Source organism: Orbicella franksi, chromosome 5, assembly GCF_964199315.1.
Source record: "Orbicella franksi chromosome 5, jaOrbFran1.1, whole genome shotgun sequence".
Taxonomy (NCBI): Eukaryota; Metazoa; Cnidaria; class Anthozoa; order Scleractinia; family Merulinidae; genus Orbicella; species Orbicella franksi.
This window is the reverse complement of record NC_138149.1, coordinates 30044026-30062919: the sequence shown is the minus strand read 5'-3', so window position 1 is coordinate 30062919 and position 18894 is coordinate 30044026. Positions and strand designations below refer to the sequence as shown.

At 41.0% G+C, this 18894-nt stretch overlaps 3 protein-coding genes and 1 long non-coding RNA gene across 4 annotated transcripts in view; all 4 read left to right on the top strand.

The window, feature by feature from the left end:
• LOC145488107 (all trans-polyprenyl-diphosphate synthase PDSS1-like) overlaps positions 1-14227 on the top strand; it is a 62372-nt gene extending 48145 nt beyond the window's left edge. The window contains exon 9 of the transcript XR_014049477.1: positions 14066-14227. The gene's annotated coding sequence lies outside the window, so the exon portion shown is untranslated. The remainder of the gene's footprint in view (positions 1-14065) is intronic.
• Positions 1090-3705, top strand: LOC145488145 (uncharacterized). Its single transcript, XR_014049480.1, has 2 exons — positions 1090-1329; positions 3640-3705. It is a non-coding gene; the product is annotated as an uncharacterized LOC145488145 (long non-coding RNA).
• Positions 14228-15503: 1276 nt separating the features above from the next.
• Positions 15504-16313, top strand: LOC145487936 (uncharacterized). Its single transcript, XM_081466706.1, has one exon. It carries the CDS (start codon positions 15504-15506, stop codon positions 16311-16313), a length of 810 nt encoding a protein of 269 aa, XP_081322832.1.
• A 5-nt stretch (positions 16314-16318) lies between these two features.
• Positions 16319-17331, top strand: LOC145487935 (uncharacterized). The gene is made up of 2 exons (XM_081466705.1): positions 16319-16810; positions 16867-17331. The coding sequence occupies exons 1-2, from the start codon at positions 16319-16321 to the stop codon at positions 17329-17331; spliced, it is 957 nt and encodes a 318-aa protein (XP_081322831.1).
• The last annotated feature ends 1563 nt before the right edge of the window (positions 17332-18894 follow it).

Here is an 18894-nt window from a genome sequence, read left to right as displayed (position 1 = left end):
GCTGTTTTAGGCTATCAGGTGTACTTTCAAAACTCTGTAGGTTAATTTTAGGTTGCGTAAAAAAAATTTATCTGTTCGGTTATTCTAGAGGAGCTTGAGTATTCTCGAACTTATTAGGGCTTTTTTGTCCATTTCCCGAAAACGTTAGGTCTTATCGCCTTTCCGAAAATGATAGCTGACTTTTTCGGTACCCGAAATGACATTTTTAACAATCCGAAAACAATAAACATTAAATTTCTCATATCGCGAAAGTTCGAGGTCACAGTTGTGCCCCTGAACCGCTGAGAATGAACGAAATATCATCGATTTAGAGCGTTAAATATTCCGAAACATGAACATTCTACAAGTAAGATTAATACAACTAAGTCTGCCCTTGCATGTTCACTGTTTCTTTGTTTGTTTGTTGTTTGTTTTTGGTGATTTCTACCGTTTTGTGCTTTCATTGCCATCACTGTTATCCCAGTCCCTTTATTGCTGGTTTTCAGTGTCACGCAATTCAAAATAGATCAAAATAAAAATCAAAACTGGTCAATAGATAAAGTCCAGAATCTGGGAAATGAAAGAAGGTAAATATGCAAAGACTCTCGCCAAAATTCTGGTCACAGCAATTTTTCTTATGCGAGATATGCGGAGAAATTTTTTACTCAAATTGATAGAGATTTGTATGGAGACGCCATGCTGGTGCCCATCCGTATGGGCACCAACATGGCGGGCGGAAACCAACAGAAACATCTGTCACTGAGTTTCGCCACAAAAGCGTGAATTTATCCCTCGAGGAACTCTAAAACATTAAAATAATACTTTTTCTAAGACATGAACTGTTCAGATAGCCAAGTTCTCTGAAATAAGTCACTCTTTTAACCATCATGACAGCTCTCTAGGCCGTCATGTAAATACCGTGTCACGCAAAAGCTTAGAAATTCAAGCGTAGTTTATCACAAAACCAAGAACCCATTCGGAGCGAAAATTTGTAAGAATATTAGTTTTCAGCTGCTCTCATACATCATTTAAGTAAAATCTCAGGAAGATCAATAGATTTGTAGTTCGAATTTTTGTGACGTCATATGAAAACCAGCTATAAGAGCATACCAGCCTTGTGAGTGCCCGATCTCCAACAAGCAGGAATCAGCGGTCTTCATGTTAGGTACCAGGTTCTCTCGGTTCTCCCGCCATGTTTGGCACTTCGTTGGAACTTGCATCGAACTCGAGCTCTGTTTTAGCGGGCCAAAATCCACTCTACCTTCGCTTCGTCACCGTGCACGGTTTCAAGGCAAAGTTTACCGTTACCCAGAAGCTGAAGATAGCGATTACAGGTAACAAAAACAACAGGTAAGCAAGTTTTGCATAAATTGAACGAGCAGAGTAAAGTAACGTCAAGATACGTATACATTTCGTTTTGCCTTTGGTTGTGAATGTGTCATTATCAAGGAGAAGTTACATTGCTTGTGGAATCGACTTTGGTGATGTTTACCTGCCGTGCATAAAGAGCTTTATTATCTGTTATTATCTGTTCTCGATAACCGAGCATGAGCATGCGACATTTGTTATTGGCTTATATGCACCTCATGATTCTTTCTGATGCATGCTCTTGTAAGGTTATGTTGCCCTCTGATGTGAATGCTAGTAAGCTAAAATGTAATGTGCCATCTTCAGCAGAGAAATTTCTCTTATGCTAGAGTAAGTATTCTGAAGTTACTCAAGTGTCTACAGTCGTACCTACATGCAAGTTACAATATGCTGTTATACACAACTGTACATGGACATTGCACCCACTGGTGCTGATACTGTAGTAAGTTTAATGTTGTGGTATTTTCTTTCACAAAAAAAACACTACGATACTTTATAAAGAGGTATACATGTACCTCAAACTGTCGTGAAAACTACACAGGACTTGAAAAAAAGGAAGAGTAATTTGCCCAGGCGGGAAAATCTACTTGTCTTGGACGACACAGTATAGTCAATCGATTATTTAATAACAATCAATAGAAATTAGTCGATGATATCAGAAATCAATAAAAGGATTCGTCATGAGTAATCGATTGTGATCAAATTTTCAATAAGCATTATCAATTTTGCTGATACTAGCTTATCTTTTAAGCAACATTTAATAAGAAAGAAATGAACAAAAGATTTAAAGTGAAATATGAAATCATGAATACAATTGCATAAAAACATAACATTGTATCTCGTAAACAGAATATTTTGCTGGCATACATGTATCAGGGACTATGTTTTGGGGGTTTTTGGTAGTGCCTTTGAAATCTACATAAAAAAGTTACAATCAAACATTGTGTTGAGGGACACAATTTTTCTACAATTTAGGTGAACTAACAAAGAGAGACCAACTTTCAATTGATTCTCTAATGACTGATAAATTTGGTAAAATCAAATTGATAACTTGAAACTTTTCTAGCATGTGAGTATGAATTTCTTTCAATTGATCGATAGCACTGATAATACTTACATTAATTTCAATTTATTGATTTATATCAATTTATGGATCGATTTCAATCGATTGCCTTACCCTGGGATGACCAGACAGCACTTTAGAGCCCTGTCACAGGTGCGTGTCACTGATGTTTTTACCACATTTTGATGTCTTCTGTGATCTATTACTGAACAGATGCACGACAACATAGAATCTATCTGCTTTGTAATACATAACAAAGAAACAAAAACAAACTTTTATGACATCATCTGTACCTTTGTCCACCAATAGAGCATAAGTGCGCGTAAGAAACAATCAAATTGTGCCTGCAAATAACTTGACTTATTATTTAAACATTGTTTGATAGGAGTGTGATTTATTGTGCATGAATATTACAATGTAGGAGATAGTGAACATTGAATACTTATTGCCACAGATTTTGAGTTTAGTTCTTCTACATCCTCTGACATTCAGTGCCTTCCAATCAGAGAGGCAAATTTTTTGTCACACAGTAGCTACAGATGTAGATGTAAGATCTGTTTGATTGATGAATATTCAGGCCTCAAAATAATGGCCGGTCAATGGGCAATGTCAAGCCAGAATGGTGACTTGACCGGCCAAAAACTTCACTCCCCAGTCATGTTGACCAGTCATGTCATGTTGAGACGGTCACGTTGTTCATTCTTGAATAAACAATCAAATCCCCAACTGTAAATCTGAGAGTTTTTATCTCTTTTTTATTATGACCTCTAACGAAAACATACACCAATGCATACATGTATCTGTTCGAATGGCTAAAGACCATTCGCTTGCTGTTTGTCATGCATTCAAGATCGATAGGAATGCCATTCGAGTGACTGGGGTTAAGTCCGTTCAGAAAAATATTAAGCCAATCTTTAAACGGTCTAGCAGTGACTGGAACAAACAAACTATATTTGTGGGTTTAATTTGGCTCACATTACGTGTACTTGATTTTTTCGTAAATATCTTGACCAGTCAGAAATGAGACGTGACCGAGCTAAAATTACTTTGGCCGGTCAACATTACCGGCTACAGTCCGATTTCAAATCTCACAGTATAAATTGGAATGATAAGAAACACAATAATAACTCCACTGTACAATTCGCTGATTGATATCATACACAGAATTTGCTGATTCATACTCAGACATAACTTATCTTATTTAATGAAATGTTTTATGTTACTTGTAGGACGAAGTAAAATTGAGAGTGGTCAATACATGCATACTCCTTGGCATTGATGCTTGATCAGGAAAAAATCAGCCACTGAGAAGTATACAGTACCTATGACGCTATAAGGGGTCCAATGTCCATTTCTTGAAGGCCCTGGAAACTTGTCGGGCCCACAAAGCCATCTTCAATTGAGCTGTGTCTAAAAACTAAGAGCTGTCTATGCCTGAAACTTCTTGTGTGAAGGAAACCTCTGTTCTTATTGAGAATAAGCGAATAAAACAGCTCTGTAAGCATAAGATTTCAGATTTTGGTATGGCTTTCTGGGTGCGAAAACTTTTTGGGACCTTCGAGAAATGGGCCCCTGGTGCATTACAGTCTAACATGGTGACCTTCAACACTTTCTGGCATAAATTCAACCACTTTAAACATTATTTTTAATGCTTTGAAGTATCACCTACCTGTGTTAGTGAATTAGCATTAAATTTGAATATCTTAGATTGCTAGGTTGATACTTATTGTTCAATACAGCAGCTATAAGATTTCATCATAAAAAGCAAAGGCTATGTTTACATACATGTAGTACCAGAACAATAATTGATTAACTTTTGATTTGTTATGGGAACTATGGTACTAGATAGGCCTTTCAATTTCAACAGGTCCCTATGAATTTTTTTTTTTTTTACAGTACAGTTTTTTTTGTCACAAAAAGAACAAGTAAAATTTTGAATATTGTTTACAGTGAATGTTTTGTCAGGGGTCCAAAATGTTTGTCCTGTTTGGATTCCGTACAGTTTTGGAAAAAGAAGGAAACTGTGACTTTGTAAACATAGCCTAAAAGATGTCAGAAGCCTTGTTTTATGTTATGCAATGTAGTATTCCTTTGGCATGAATGTTTTTATGATGAGTTTAAAATGTCAATCTCTATCTTGTGGTAATTTTTTTTCTCCCTATTTTCTGTTATTTCAAAAGAACAATTCACTCTGAAAAAAGTTGATCAATATTTCACACTTACATTGCAGTAATTTTCATAATAAGGTAAAGGTACATGTAAAGTCTGCATATGAGCCATGTGGCCCAACAGACTGGAGCTTATCCCGCTTTCTGTAGCAGAAGCGACTAGGACTATTTCTACTCCCCCTGGATGAGATGCCAGTCCATTGCAGGGTTACCCCACCATTAAATTCGCTAGTACCCACTTACACACCTGGGTGGAGAGGCACTGAGAGTAAAGTGTGTTGCCCAACAACACAACAGAAGGTACCCGCCTAGGGCTTGAACCCGGACCGCTCGATCAGGAGTTGAGCGCACTTCATGTAACTATGAGGCCATCGTGCCTCCCACATTTTTCATAATAATTATTAAGGCTAATTTAATCCTACATTAATTACCTAGTAAGAAAAAAACAGTTTATTCATTCATTTTATGACAAAGGTATTATCATTATGTTACATTTGACTTTGTGAATTTAGTATATATTTAAGACAGGTCTCCATTTGCAAAGAATTTAATTTAGTAATATGCCTAAATTGCAAAATTTTCACTAGTTGTAGCTGACAACAGTATAGTTCTTAATCATTTTATTATTTATGAATTAAATAGAGCTGAATATGACATGGTTTTGCACAATCTTGAAAAGGTCTTGAATTTTAGCAGTCTTCTTGAAAAGTGCTTGAATTCGGTTAAAGGAGCTCAGTCATGGTATTTTAACATATTTTGGCCATGTACAAAATTACATTTAAGTCGTCTTGTTATGGATAGAAAGAAAAGAAAACATGTTTTATTTGTTGCAATGTGTACATTGCAAACCTTATTCATGGCATATAAAAACTATTTGAATTTTATTGAGTTTGTTCTGATTGCAATAAATTTCTGATTCTGTATAAATTTGCATGTTTTCTACTATTATAATTAAGGTCAACAGATTTGATTACAATAAAACAGTACATTCCATGCATTTTTCTTCAAGTTATTATTTACAAGTTATTTATCGTACAGGGTTTCTGCCTCCCTCTTTTGATTTACATGTTATTTACAAGCTCCCTTTTTACATTTACAGGTTATTTACAGGCTCCCTTTTTTTATTTACATGTTATTTACAGGCTCCCTTTTTTTATTTACAGGTTATTTGCAGTCTCCTTTTTTCAATTTACAGGTTATTTACAGGCTCCCTTTTTCAATTTCCAGGTTATTTACAGGCTCCCTTTTTCGATTTACATGTTATTTGCAGGCTCCCTTTTTCGATTTACATGTTATTTGCAGGCTCTCTTTTTCAATTTACAGGTTATTTACAGGCTCCCCTTTTCAATTTCCATGTTTTTTGCAGGTTCCCTTTTTCGATTTCCATGCTATTTACAGGCTCCCTTTTTCGATTTGCAAGTTATTTACAGGCCCCCTTTTTCGATTTCCATGTTATTTACAGGCTCCCTTTTTCGATTTCCATGTTGTTTACAGGCTCTCTTTTCCATTTACATGTTATTTACAGGCTCCCTTTTTTCGATTTACATGTTATTTAAAGGCTCCCTTTTTCAATTTACATGTTATTTACAGGCTCCCTTTTTCGATTCACATGTTATTTACAGGCTCCCTTTTTCGAGTTACATGTTATTTACAGGCTCCCTTTTTCAATTTACATGTTTACAGACTCCCTTTTTCGATCTACACGTTATTTACAGGCTTCCTTTTTCGATTTACATTTTATTTACAGGCTCCCTTTTTTGATTTACACGTTATTTACAGGCTCCTGTTTTCATTTTCCATGTTATTTACAGCCTCCCTTTTTTTATTTACATGTTGTTTACAGCCTCCCCTTTTTATTTACATGTTATTTACAGTATTATGGCAGCCTCCCTGTATTAAATTTACATGTTATTTACGGGTTTCCAGGTTGAATCACAAGAAATTTACAGGCTATTTACAGTATTTGCAGGAACAGTTTACATGTTAGTTACATGATCTTAGCCCTTTGCTTTGAAACATTTACAGTGTTTTCTTCATCATTTACATGTTTCACTTGAAATATTTACATGTTTTTTACATGAAACCTCCAAAACATGTAAAAGGGGAAAAATCATGTAAATTAATCTTTACAGTCTCTTTTTGATTATTTACATGTTAATTACATGTTATTTACATACTCTGTAAATTTTCAACTTTTCCAGTGAAACGGTCTTAGTCTTATCAATATTAAAGGGATCCGAGCTGAAAATATCACCAGTACGGTCTTACATTAATTTCGTTTTCATCTAGTGGTCTCGGTCAAGAGTACAAGAAAATCAAGGATGAAAAGTTTGACCAACATTCACCAAATCTATACATGGTGATCTATGGTCATCTATTTTAGGAGAAACCTAGAAACGGAAAGTTTTCGACAGATCATGAAAACGATAGACAGCTGCGACACTTACAGTGTAGGGGTCCACTTACGTTGTAACATATCTGTTCCCGTCCTTATGGATGGCAGCTCAAGACCAACCTGGTCATCAATGTTGATGGCAAAGCACTGAGCACCTCGACTGTCACTTTTGTCCAGTCTGGCCAGTTTGACAGTGATTTGGCTTCCAAGCCCAATATTACTAGCAACATCGCGAAACCCTCCAAATTGACTATCAAAGAAATAACAAAACGTACCTTTATCGACTTTGTTCTGTTAGTAGAATATATTATTGTCAAAATAAATTGACAAACAATGCTAGTTTACTATGTTCCGAGTTGCCACTTTTCTTTGGTTTTGATCATTTACACAAAGAGAAGAAAAATTTACTTTTCCAAATTTATTAGGATTAGGGACGGTCGATTAGAAAATTATGGGGGGGGGGGGGGGCAAATACAAAACAAAATGGCGCCAGGGAACATTCCCCCCCCCCCACCCCACAAAAATCATGCAAACCTGACGGAAAAAAATGCATAGTGACCATAAGAAATAAATGAATTTATTCATATTCCGAAAAGAAATCGTGCAGAGAATTTCATCTTGTGAAATAATTATTGTGTAAACAGTGGCCACAAAAAACTCCCAATCATGCCTGATGGTCTGTCCCTAAGCCCATGTCGGAAGGAAGAGAGACCCTGGGAATGAGCCTGGTTTTGACATAGCCGTCCACGTGCCGTCCACGTCACTTGCCGTCCACGTGCAAAGAATTTGAAACCGGAAATATAAATAATATTTTCATATTAATTCCTCTTTTTGCTCTTTGAGGAAAGCATACCCGTTGAAACTAACTTTACGTGCCATTCGAACGAAGGGCATTTTAAATGACATGCATCTATTTACGCATAAACGTTTATTATTAACCACTTCTGTTAACGAGACCACTTCAGAACGATCGTAACAGTCACGACATAAATCAGAGGGCATGGAGGTCATGCCAGATCAGACCAGACACACCGGGAATGCATCACAATAAAAGGACCTACAAGGTCGTACAAATGCAGAAAAGATTTTTAAAAAAACATACCTGACAGTTTCTTTTAAAGCTTTGAGCTTCCTCACTTTTCTTGAAACCTGTGCTCGGAACTTTTCTTTCCGAAGGAAGGCATTCCCGCTTGCACCCTTTTCATAATAAATGGCGACGCAATTTATAATGTCGCATACCTCGTTTCCCGGTTCGTTCGGAAAATTACTGTCACCGCTATCCGGCGTGGCCATACTGGCCACAACAAACCACTTAGCGCTCGTAAAAAGGTCGAAAGACGTCAAAGACTAGAAAAACTAGAGAAGATCAGGACTGAGGACACTGAGGTCAAGAATACAGACGCAAATGTGGGAAATGGACAAATGTCATTTACGTCAGAGGCCAACACAAAAGATCATAAAAGGACTCAAAGACCTCATACGGTCTGATACTAACGTAGGGTAAGCGATAATGGATACGTTTGACAGGACCTGACAGGGTACAGAGCCGCTGCTATTCATTACCTGAAACCTGACACAGCTATACGCACAAAAGGTTTATTTCCGCCAGCTTGCGGTTTTTGCGCTGGTCAACTTATGATGAAGTCACGTTGGAATTGAAATCCCATATCCCGCTCTGTTTCCCTTGACAATCTCGCATCCCAACCCTACAAAAACACGAAATCCCGCTCCCACACTCAACTGAAATTCCCGCTTCCCGCCCCTGTTTTCAGCCTAACTCCCGAATATCACCGTGAAAAAAAGCTAAATCCCGCATCCCGCCAAACCTATTGGGAACCCTCTTAGTCCTCATCTGAGTCTAAGAGTACAGGAGCTCTGATCCTTTTCCATGAACGCTGAGGTTCTGTGCTTTGGTACAGTTTGGTAAGATGGCATTTGCACATTAGCTGGCCCAGGAAACCCAGGAAACACACTATGAAAATTCACTGTACCTGTGAAATCATCGATAGCGCTGAAGTTGTTTCTGGAAGTACGAGCTTGAAGAGGTTATGATGTTGAAATCTTCCACCATCATTGAATAGTGCTCTTATCTTCCGCGAAGGCCAAAGTGTTCAGTGACATTTTTAAAGTTTACACTGACTAGAGCTTGGGCAGAATGTTTACCAAGGTGACCTGAACTCTAGAGGAATTCTTCGTCCTGCTTCACTTAAAGCATGAGAAGCATTTTTTTCGCTTTCCGTAACCCTGCGCTCAAAATTCTCTTGCTTTCGCTTCAAGTTGTTGCCTTGAATTTGCAAATTCACGATCTCGCAAAATACTGTAGTTTCTGCCACAGTTTTTCAAATGACGGACCAACGAGCACTGCATGACAGCCAAACTTTCTGGTTCGTATTCGTGACCGTCCTTTTTTCGAATTTTGGCGAAAAAAACGGCAAAGAATTGCATCTAGCTCATGACAAGGGATATCTTCCAACTTTCTCGCTTCGTTACGCTGCACTTTCCACTCGTTGAAAACATTCAGGCAAGTTTTGGTACTCTTGGAGGTGTTCTGGTTTTGGTGTTTGCCTCTCAGGCTGGCAAGCTCCTCTTCTGGTAACGTAGGAAATCTCTCATTTGCGGTGATATCGCTGAAAAGGTCATAAGAAATGGAAAAATTTGGCAAATCTCCGCGCTAAACTCCGCCACTGTCAACTACAAACGGCGGCAACAGTGCTGACGCTGTGCTGATTGGCTAGTTTCTATCTTCTGGGACTTAATTGGCTCAGACAAACTGTCCGATATTTTCTAAATTGGAAATTAGGGCAGTAAACACGGCCTCCGATTGACTCATTACGCGTTTGGGTACGTTAAACTTAATACTTGTGTGTCGTTTGTTCATAGTCAGTCAGTTTTCCATTACAGAACACCTGCATAGTAGCCTATACTACCATATCCTTAGGGGACTTACGTAATGTTCCTCACAGCTTGTCTCTTAGTTGCTGCTGGCCTGGATGATTCTCGGTCACTCTTCAGCTGTCTCAAAGGTTATTCTTTGATAATTTTGAGGTGATAGTTGAATTCGGAATTATTGGTGTTCACCAAAATGCAAAGCACTTTGTTGTTTTGGTAGAGAGAAAATTTGAAGAGGTGGTTTTGTAATTTGATCCTTAGTCGTTTTAACAACTCTGGGTCCGTGGTCGCTGAAACACGTCACAACGTAATGTAAGTTTGAAGAGGAATAATGAATAGTAAATTAACCCTCGGACGTACAAGGGGGTGGGGGGGGGGGTGGGGGGCAGGTTTAAACTTCGCGAGGTGTCCTACCAAGGAACGAGCCATGTCCGAAGATGCTATTTAAGTGCACCAGTCACAAACCTCGTTAACAGGGTCAATTTGCAAATGTAACTGTGTTGCCTCTGCTACCTTCACGCTCCTCCGCGACAAATTCTTTGTCTTCGACCCACTTTTGCGCGGCCAAAATGTAGAAAACTCTCATTCGTACTGAAACGTGTGTTACGCAGACTATGTTACGCGTTTTTTGTGTAATTTCTATCCGTAAACCTCATCAGCATTCAGTGAAGGTGACTTTGGTCTTTATCTTTTTTAGAGATCTTTCTTACAACAAAATTCAGTATTTGCCAAAATGCCTATTCTGTGGTACATCAGAGCTAAAATACCTGTAAGTCTCTCGGCTTAAATAATTAGGAAATAATATAGCTATGAAACAAAAAAAACATCACTATTTATTGTCGAGGAAAAGGTTGTTGTTATTCATCGTGGTAGATGCAATAATAAAGTGTATTATCGTTTGTCTCATGATGTAGTCACTTGAGATGTAGATCGCGACGTTTCGACTACCTGCCAGGCTTCTTCAGCTCAGGGGATGAAATCGACTGATGGCACGGCATCATTTAAATTACAAAGGTCGGCTGTCATCGGTGCATTTCGATCCTCCCATTGTTCCATTGTTCCGGCGAGTAGCTGTACCCTCAGCGGTGCGGTGTTGTACCGTTCTCCCGTTGTTGAGTATTTTGATCGTGGGCATCGATGCTTCAGGAATTTCAATTCCATTATCGCTGTTGATGTTATTAGGGTGAAGTCTTCTTTGGATAGCTTCCTTGACCCTACGTGTGTGCCAGTAAGAATGATGATGATTTGCCCCTTAGCTTCAGCTGGAGAATAGGCCATTGACCGGTTCAGTTCTCCATCGGCTTCTGTCCTGGGCAAGCCTTCCTAGCGTGTTCCAGGTGTGGCCCCACTTCCTCATTTCAGACTTCACGCCCCTTCTCCAGGAGTTCCTCGGGCGACCCCTCTTCATCTTGCCCTGAGGGTTCCAGCATAGCACCTGCCTGGTGAAGCTGTTAGCCGGTTTCCTTAAGGTGTGACCTATCCACCTCCACTTTCTCCTTAATATCTGAATCTCGATTGGTTCCTCGCCTGCCCTTTCCCACAGTATCTCGTTCGTTACCCTGTCTGTCCAACTTATCTTTAAAATTCGTCTAAGGCACTTGTTGACGAAGGACTGTAATTTCTGGTTCATTCGCTTAGTTGATCTCCAAGTTTCTGAACCATAGAGGAGGATTGCTTTCACATTGGTGTTAAAAATTCTAAATTTGGTTTGGGAGGACCACACTTGGGAGGCCCACAGTTTCCTCAACATGTTGAAAGCTACTGTGGCTTTGTTTATCCTTACCTTGATGTCCTCATCGGAACCCCCGTCAATGCTGACTACACTGCCTAGATAGACGAAAGATGTTACCTCCTCCAAGATGGTGTCCCTCATTGTGACTGGTCTGTTGTTTGTACAGTTGACTTTCATAACCTTGGTCTTGCTCACATTAGGACGCAGGCCTAGCTTGATAGAATTAGCTGTTAACTGTGCTGTTTTGTCCTACATTTGTTGGTTGTTACTTGACACAAGGGAGATGTCATCTGCAAACTCTACATCATCAAGTTGTTCCCCTAATTTCCACTGGATCCCATTTCGGCAGATTCTACATCGGGGAAACAGGGAGACCTATGCAGGAGAGGATCAAACAACACGACATGGATATACGACTCGCCCATACCTTGACTTCTGCCGTTTTTGAACACGCCCACGAGACCGGCCACTATCCTATCTGGAATGAGGTCAAGTTTGTTGATCGAGATCCCCACTGGCACACACGTAGGATCAAGGAAGCTATTCAAATAAGACTTCACCCTAATATTATCAACAGGGAGTCAGAGCGGAATTGAAATTCCTGAAGCATGGATGTCCACGATCAAAATACACAACAACGACAGGAGATTGGTACAACAGCGGACCGCTAAGGGAACAGCTACTCGCCGGAACAATGGAAACATGGGAGGATCGAAATGCACCAATCACAGCCGACCTTTGTGATATAAATAATGCCGTGCAATCAGTCGACGTCATCGCCTGAAGAAGACTAGAAGTAAGCAGTCGAAACGTCGCGATCTACATCTCAATGACTGCATCGTGAGACAAACGATAATACCCTTTGTTATCACTATTTATTGTTACGAGGAACTACCGATATCTTCAAACAACTGCAACATTTTAGTTCTTTTTTTATCGTCGTTAAAAGAATGCCCTTATGAATTATCGAAAACCCATTTTACTCAGATCTTGAGAAAAACATTATCATTATACAGTCGTCTGGTAGTCTATAGACATACCTAAAATATTGATAATTAAAATATCTTTAATAACTTTTGCTACTTGTTCATCAGGTTGCTGCAACACAACATGATAACCCGTGTGTCGAATGAAACCTTTCCAAGGTCCTTTAAAGTTGGCTTTCTGTACGTATTGTAAAGGATGTATGTCACATTTTGATGTCTTCCATGTATTGTGAGAGTACACAAGCGGAAGACGTCTGCATTTTTGAAACGAAATTTACAGAATAATTAGAAATTTCGCACAACTCCTATTTAGAAAATCAGCGAGGTTATAATTTTTACTGGGGCTTCCGTTGTGAAGCCCGAGTCGGAAAAAGCAGGCCGTTCTTGTTCGCCAAAAGTGAGGTCTTGGTACCAGGCGTTCCTAGCGTAGACCGTGGAAACTGGGGATGAGAATGCGACAGCTTGCTTTATCGTGTCGCTCTTCTATATGTTTTGTGACGAAAGTCTTGAAAGAATTACGCCTTATGCGTTCGGTCCACGAAATATATTGCTTGAAAGCCTGCCAAATAAGCACAGTTCAGGCTCGTCACGTTTTCACGAGATAGCAAATGAGCGATGTACGAGTTAAAACTACAATAACCAAAACTCTGATAAAAAAAAACCTATGCCTACTGACTTAGAAACAAACTATGGTGCTAGATGAACACTTTAGATGTTGAAAAAATCAAGAATCGTCGTAAGCATAACTTCGAGGATTAAGCAACCAACAAGCAATTGGATAAAGAGGATACTCAGCGAAGCCATTTGAATACGTAAATATTCAAGCGTAACTCTTGAGTTGAAATATCCTTATTCTTTTATTTGTTTTTACTGTATGTGTCCAATATACAAATACTTTCGTGTTATAACAAGAACTTACTTTAAGCTGACAATGCTTCCGATTGACTACCAGTCTGACAGCCAACTACCATACAAAGCTTTTAGTGTGGATACGCTGATATTAAACCATTAATATCGCTATTTAAAATACGCATCTCAACAAGTGGTTCTGGCGATCTTTGAACTCTTAACCTGAGACACCTCCCGTGTCTTTAGAGATCGAGTAGCGGAGAATCTTTGAAGTTCCAAGAAGGGCTGTTTTCGGAACTATTTCCGCAGAGAGTTTCACTCCAGTCTTGTCCAACTGTGTTCCTAATTCTTTTGAAACTGTCCCCAGTGCACCAATCACAACAAGTAATTATTTCCGTTTTGCACGCTCTTGGTACTTTCTCTATATACCTCTCTATCTTTATCCTTTGGTATCTTCAGGCAATTGATGGCATTTCATGATCAGGTACACTATTTTAATTGTGTGTGGTTAAAGTAAGTCTTAGTTCACCCCACCTATCTTCTTCGCGCTCTGTTGCGCATAAGGTCGCGTAATTCTTACTTACCAGAGGGAAATGGCTAAGAAGCCTGGAAAACATCAAAAAAGCAAATAAACAGGGCGAGATTTATGTTGGTAGATCTTTGACCCTGCACTTCTTTTGTTTTATGCTCATTGACTACGTATGAATTACATAATCGTGATGCTTCTATTGGTTAGTCGTATGAGCACATATAATCACTTTTTGTATTTTGCCAGGTTTTGTGCAGGGTCAACACCCAAAATAGTCAAGAAAAAAGAACAACAAAGAACTCGGCCAGGTTTCATAACCATATTCCCCCTATACTATGAGGCCCTGTTAGGGGTTATAGGGATAAGGGTTCAGTGCCTTGGTGCTGTGCCTTGTCGTGACAGCGAGGCGTGTGTGCCCTTATGATCCTCAGAGCTGTATCGGCTGGAGCCTTGTGCTCCTGGTAGGTCTAACCATGCCGGGTAGGCCTCTAAGTGAGGGCTCAAACAAAACAGCATCCTGGCCCAACAAGGTTGGGGGTTGGGCGTGGGGTCAGCAAACCTACCTCATAAAAAATTGCACTGCTACAGAAACGCTGAGACGCATACCAAGAGACACTACGGCCTGAGGAGGTGACGGACCTCTAGCGCGAAGGCCAATGACGCCTGGCAGTAAAAGCCAGATCCACCTGGAAGCTGCCAGGCCGACGACCGTCATCTCTCCCAGGACCACAACTACCATCGGAACGTGGAACGTTCGAACAATGTACGAGACTGGCAAAACAGCACAGGTGGCTACAGAGATGAGGAACTACAGGCTCTTAATCTTAGGAATAAGTGAGTCGCGATGGACTGGCTCCGGTCAGAGGCGGCTGATTACAGGTGAACTGCTGCTGTTTTCAGGGCATGAACAAGAAAATGCTCCTCACACCCAGGGTGTGGCTCTGATGTTGTCCAGGACAGCTCAGAGGGCACTAATCGGATGGGAGGGGCACGAAGCACGGATCATCACAGAAACCTTCCGCACAAATGAGAGGAGAATCAACATGGATATGATCTAATGCTACGCCCCAACGAATGATAGCGATGACCAAGACAAGGAGGAGTTCTACAGCAGACTGTTAACCATCATCCAGGATCGCCCAGAACGAAACGTCATCATTGTAATGGGAGATTTTAATGCCAAGATTGGCAGTGATAACAGGGGCTACAAGCGACCTGGTCATAGGAGGGAGTTACTTCCAACACCGAAGGATACAGAGAGCGACTTGGGTGTCACCAGACCTGCAGACAGAGAATCAGATTGATCACATGTGCATCGGGAAGAGATTCCGAGGAACTCTTCAAGATGTGCGTGTCAGGTGAGAGGCAGATGTTGCTTCAGACCACCATCTTCTGGTTGCACGGTTGAAGCTCAAACTGAGGAGGAAATGGACAGGAAGGACAAACCAACGCTTGGGGTACATCACCTTTCTTCTGAATGATATCTACAAACGGGAGGAATTCAGCATCACATTCTTCAATAAGTTCCAGGCTCTGCAAGAGCTGATGGAAGAGGAAACTATTGACGTAAGGTGGCAGAGAGTGAAAGGAGAGGTTACATCGACATGCCATGAAGTGCTGGGTCCGAGGAACCCCAACCACAAGGGGTGGATTTCCACAGAGACACTGAAGAAGATTGAGGAAAGAAAGGCAAAGAAGGCGGCTGTTAACAACAGCCGAACACGAACTGCAAAAGCTAAGGCGCAAGAGGAGTACAAAGGGGTGAACAGGAGTGTCAAAATGAGCCTTAAGGCAGACAAACGCAACCATCTGGAGTCGCTGGCAGCAGAGGCTGAAGAGACAGCTTATCATGGAAATATGCGAGACCTTTCTGCTACCGTAAGGAACCTATCGGGAAAATATAGCAAGCCAGAGAGACCGGTGGAAGATAAGGATGGGCAACCAATATCTGATTTAGAGGGGCAGAAGAAGAGATGGGTGGAGCATTTTGAGGAGCTGCTCAACCGACCTGCTCCCCCAGACACTCCGGACATACAACCATCCGACACCGACCTACCCATTGACTGTAGCGCACCCACAAAGGAGGAGATTCAAAACGCTATCGAGCAGCTGAGAAATGGCAAGGCTGCGGGACCTGACAACATCCCAGCAGAGGCACTGAAGGTCGACATCAGGACAAACGTGGGGCTGCTCTACCCTCTTTTCAATAAGATCTGGGAAGAGGAGCGGGTACCAACAGAGTGGAAGGAGGGCTACCTCATCAAGCTCCCCAAAAAAGGTGATCTCAGCTCCTGCTCCAATTACAGAGGTATAACACTGCTGTCAAATCCGGGAAAGGTGTTTAATCGAGTCTGAACAGGATGAAAGATGCCATAGACCCACAGCTTCGCGAGCAGCAAGCTGGTTTCCGTAAGAATAGGTCTTGCACCGACCAAATCGCCACGCTGCGTATCATCTTGGAGCAGTCCCTGGAGTGGAATTCACCTCTTTACATCAACTTTGTGGACTATGAAAAAGCATTTGACAGCGTGCATCGGGAGACTCTCTGGAAGCTACTGAGACACTACGGAATACCGGAGAAAATAAGCAATATCATCAGAAACTTGTACGAAGGGATGACCTGCAGGGTGGTCCATGGACGGCAACTCACTGATACCTTTGAGGTAAAAACTGGAGTGAGGCAAGGATGCCTGCTTTCGCCAGTTGTGTTTCTTCTGACGATGGGCTGGGTAATGAAGACATCTACAGCCCAAGGGCGAAATGGCATCCAGTGGACACTTTGGAAGCAGTTGGATGACCTGGACTATGCTGACGACTTGGCCCTTCTTTCGCACACTCGACATCAGATGCAGGTAAAGACCAGCGCTGTTACAGACGCCTCAGCACGTTTGGACCTTAAGATCCATAGGGGGAAGAGCAAAGTCCTGAAGGTCAACACGGCACAGATACTCCCATTAGATACTCAGATACTCCCACTTACCTAGTCAGCATCGTAGATAACACCGGGGGGACAGAAGCTGATGTAAGAGCTCGCATCGGCAAGGCGAGAGCAGCTTTCCAACAACTGAAGAATGTCTGGAGATCATCACTTCTCGGCGCCAGCGCTAAAATCAGGATCTTTCAAAGACGCTGGAAGTGGATCGGCCACACCCTTCGGAAGTCCTCATCTAACATCACCAGGCAAGCCCTCACCTGGAACCCTCAGGGGAAAAGGAAGAGGGGCCGACCAAGGAACTCGTGGCGCCGTGACCTAGAGACAGACATGAGGAGAAATGGCTACACGTGGGGAGAACTGCAACGACTGGCCCAGGATTATGATGACTGGAGGGTGCTTATTGGTGGCCTTTGCCTCAGACGGGGCTACAGGCAATGATGATGATAATGATGATGATGACTGTCAAAGTAATTTTAGGGATCGGGGATAACTGAGATAGTTTTAGGGATAACACAAAATAGCTTTGATTTCTCAATTGTCACACCTTTGGTCACTTTTGCCGAGGATCTGCATCATCGGCGACCGGTAACGAACAGTAACAGGTCATTTATCAGTTCAAATTCAAGGAAGATGGGTCAGATGTCCAAGATTTGCTCTCAGGCTCTTTTATTCGGTCAACCGCTGACCTCATGGCGCGCGTGTAACACGGGCATCACATGATTAGTCATAACTGAGAGCCCAAAAGGGGGGAGCGCTAAATGTCACATGCCCATACAGACGTGGTGGACGGCTATTTAGCACTCTAAAAGTAACTTTGCTGTTTCCAAGCACTTGGGATGGTTAGATTGCTGGTATGTCATCTGGCATCATTCACAGGGTTCTCAGTAGAACGGCAGAATTCCACTGGCTGTAAAATCGAATGCTATTAAAATTTGCACTCATATAACAATAAATTAAGACTTACAGACTGAGAAGTTTGAAGAAGAAAATAATATTCAAAGAGGTGAAATAGCGCTACTTGCAACGTCAAATTTTACATAGACAACTCTTTTTTCGTATTATTTTGCCCCCCCAAAATACATGAAATCACATCTTTGGCAACCTACAATTTCAAAATTTTCTGGGGGACCATGTCCCCCAACCGTCCTAGGTTGGCTTGCCCCATCGGGCCTCACTTTAATTTACGCCGCTTCTTTGTTTTATTGGACACCTGTGGAAACAACTTCTGCTAAGAACCCTAATCAGATATCGGGATCCAGACTAGCAAAAGACACGGATCAAGAGACTGCACAAGGGCGGCCTCATTGCACTATAAGAACATCATTGTTAGACTGAAATAGTACTTTCATATGACCGTTAAAAGCACTCAATATACAAATCATGGTCTCTTGACAAATCGAAAGGTGAATATGTGTGCGAAGAAATGGGGGAGTGGAGAATCACGGGATTTATCAAGATTTATGAGGGGGAATCACTTCAATAAAATAACATTTAAAGCGTGATCAGCTAAATGTTACTGTTTTTAGCCGAAAATCCTCCAAAATCTCCACCCAAGCGATAATAATGACCGGTCCCTTATCTATTAAGAAACGGGTCACTTAATACTTTAAAATTGCCACCTGTTGTCAAATTCCAAAGATAAGTAATTTTGGGAGAACAGTCTCGGTAATTTTAGGGATAAGGGATAACTGCCCCTGGAATTTTAGGGATAGAGGAGGACTATACCCGTCCTAACAGGGCCTCTACTATGAGTAAGTTAATAATTTGCTTATGGCTGTTGTTACAATTGTACATGTAGATCACAGCAGAGCTTGTATTGTAACGCACTTGTTAGCAATAAATGTGCTACCTTAAAATCATTTGACTTTATGGTCCCAGACAATGCTAATGTTATGAAAGAAAATGAAAATCCGATCAATTAAGCACTCTCAACCAGACAGTTACAATAATTCAATAGCATAAGTTTAATTTTGACACTAATTTAGGCTAGTCAATCAATGA

Coding starts and splice junctions, on each gene's coding strand:
- LOC145487935 (XM_081466705.1), top strand. CDS start 16,319: ATGAAAGATGCCATAGACCCACAGCTTCGCGAGCAGCAAGCTGGTTTC. Junction 16,811..16,866: donor ACACTCGACATCAGATGCAG/GTAAAGACCAGC, acceptor TAAGATCCATAG/GGGGAAGAGCAAAGTCCTGA.
- LOC145487936 (XM_081466706.1), top strand. CDS start 15,504: ATGGAAGAGGAAACTATTGACGTAAGGTGGCAGAGAGTGAAAGGAGAG.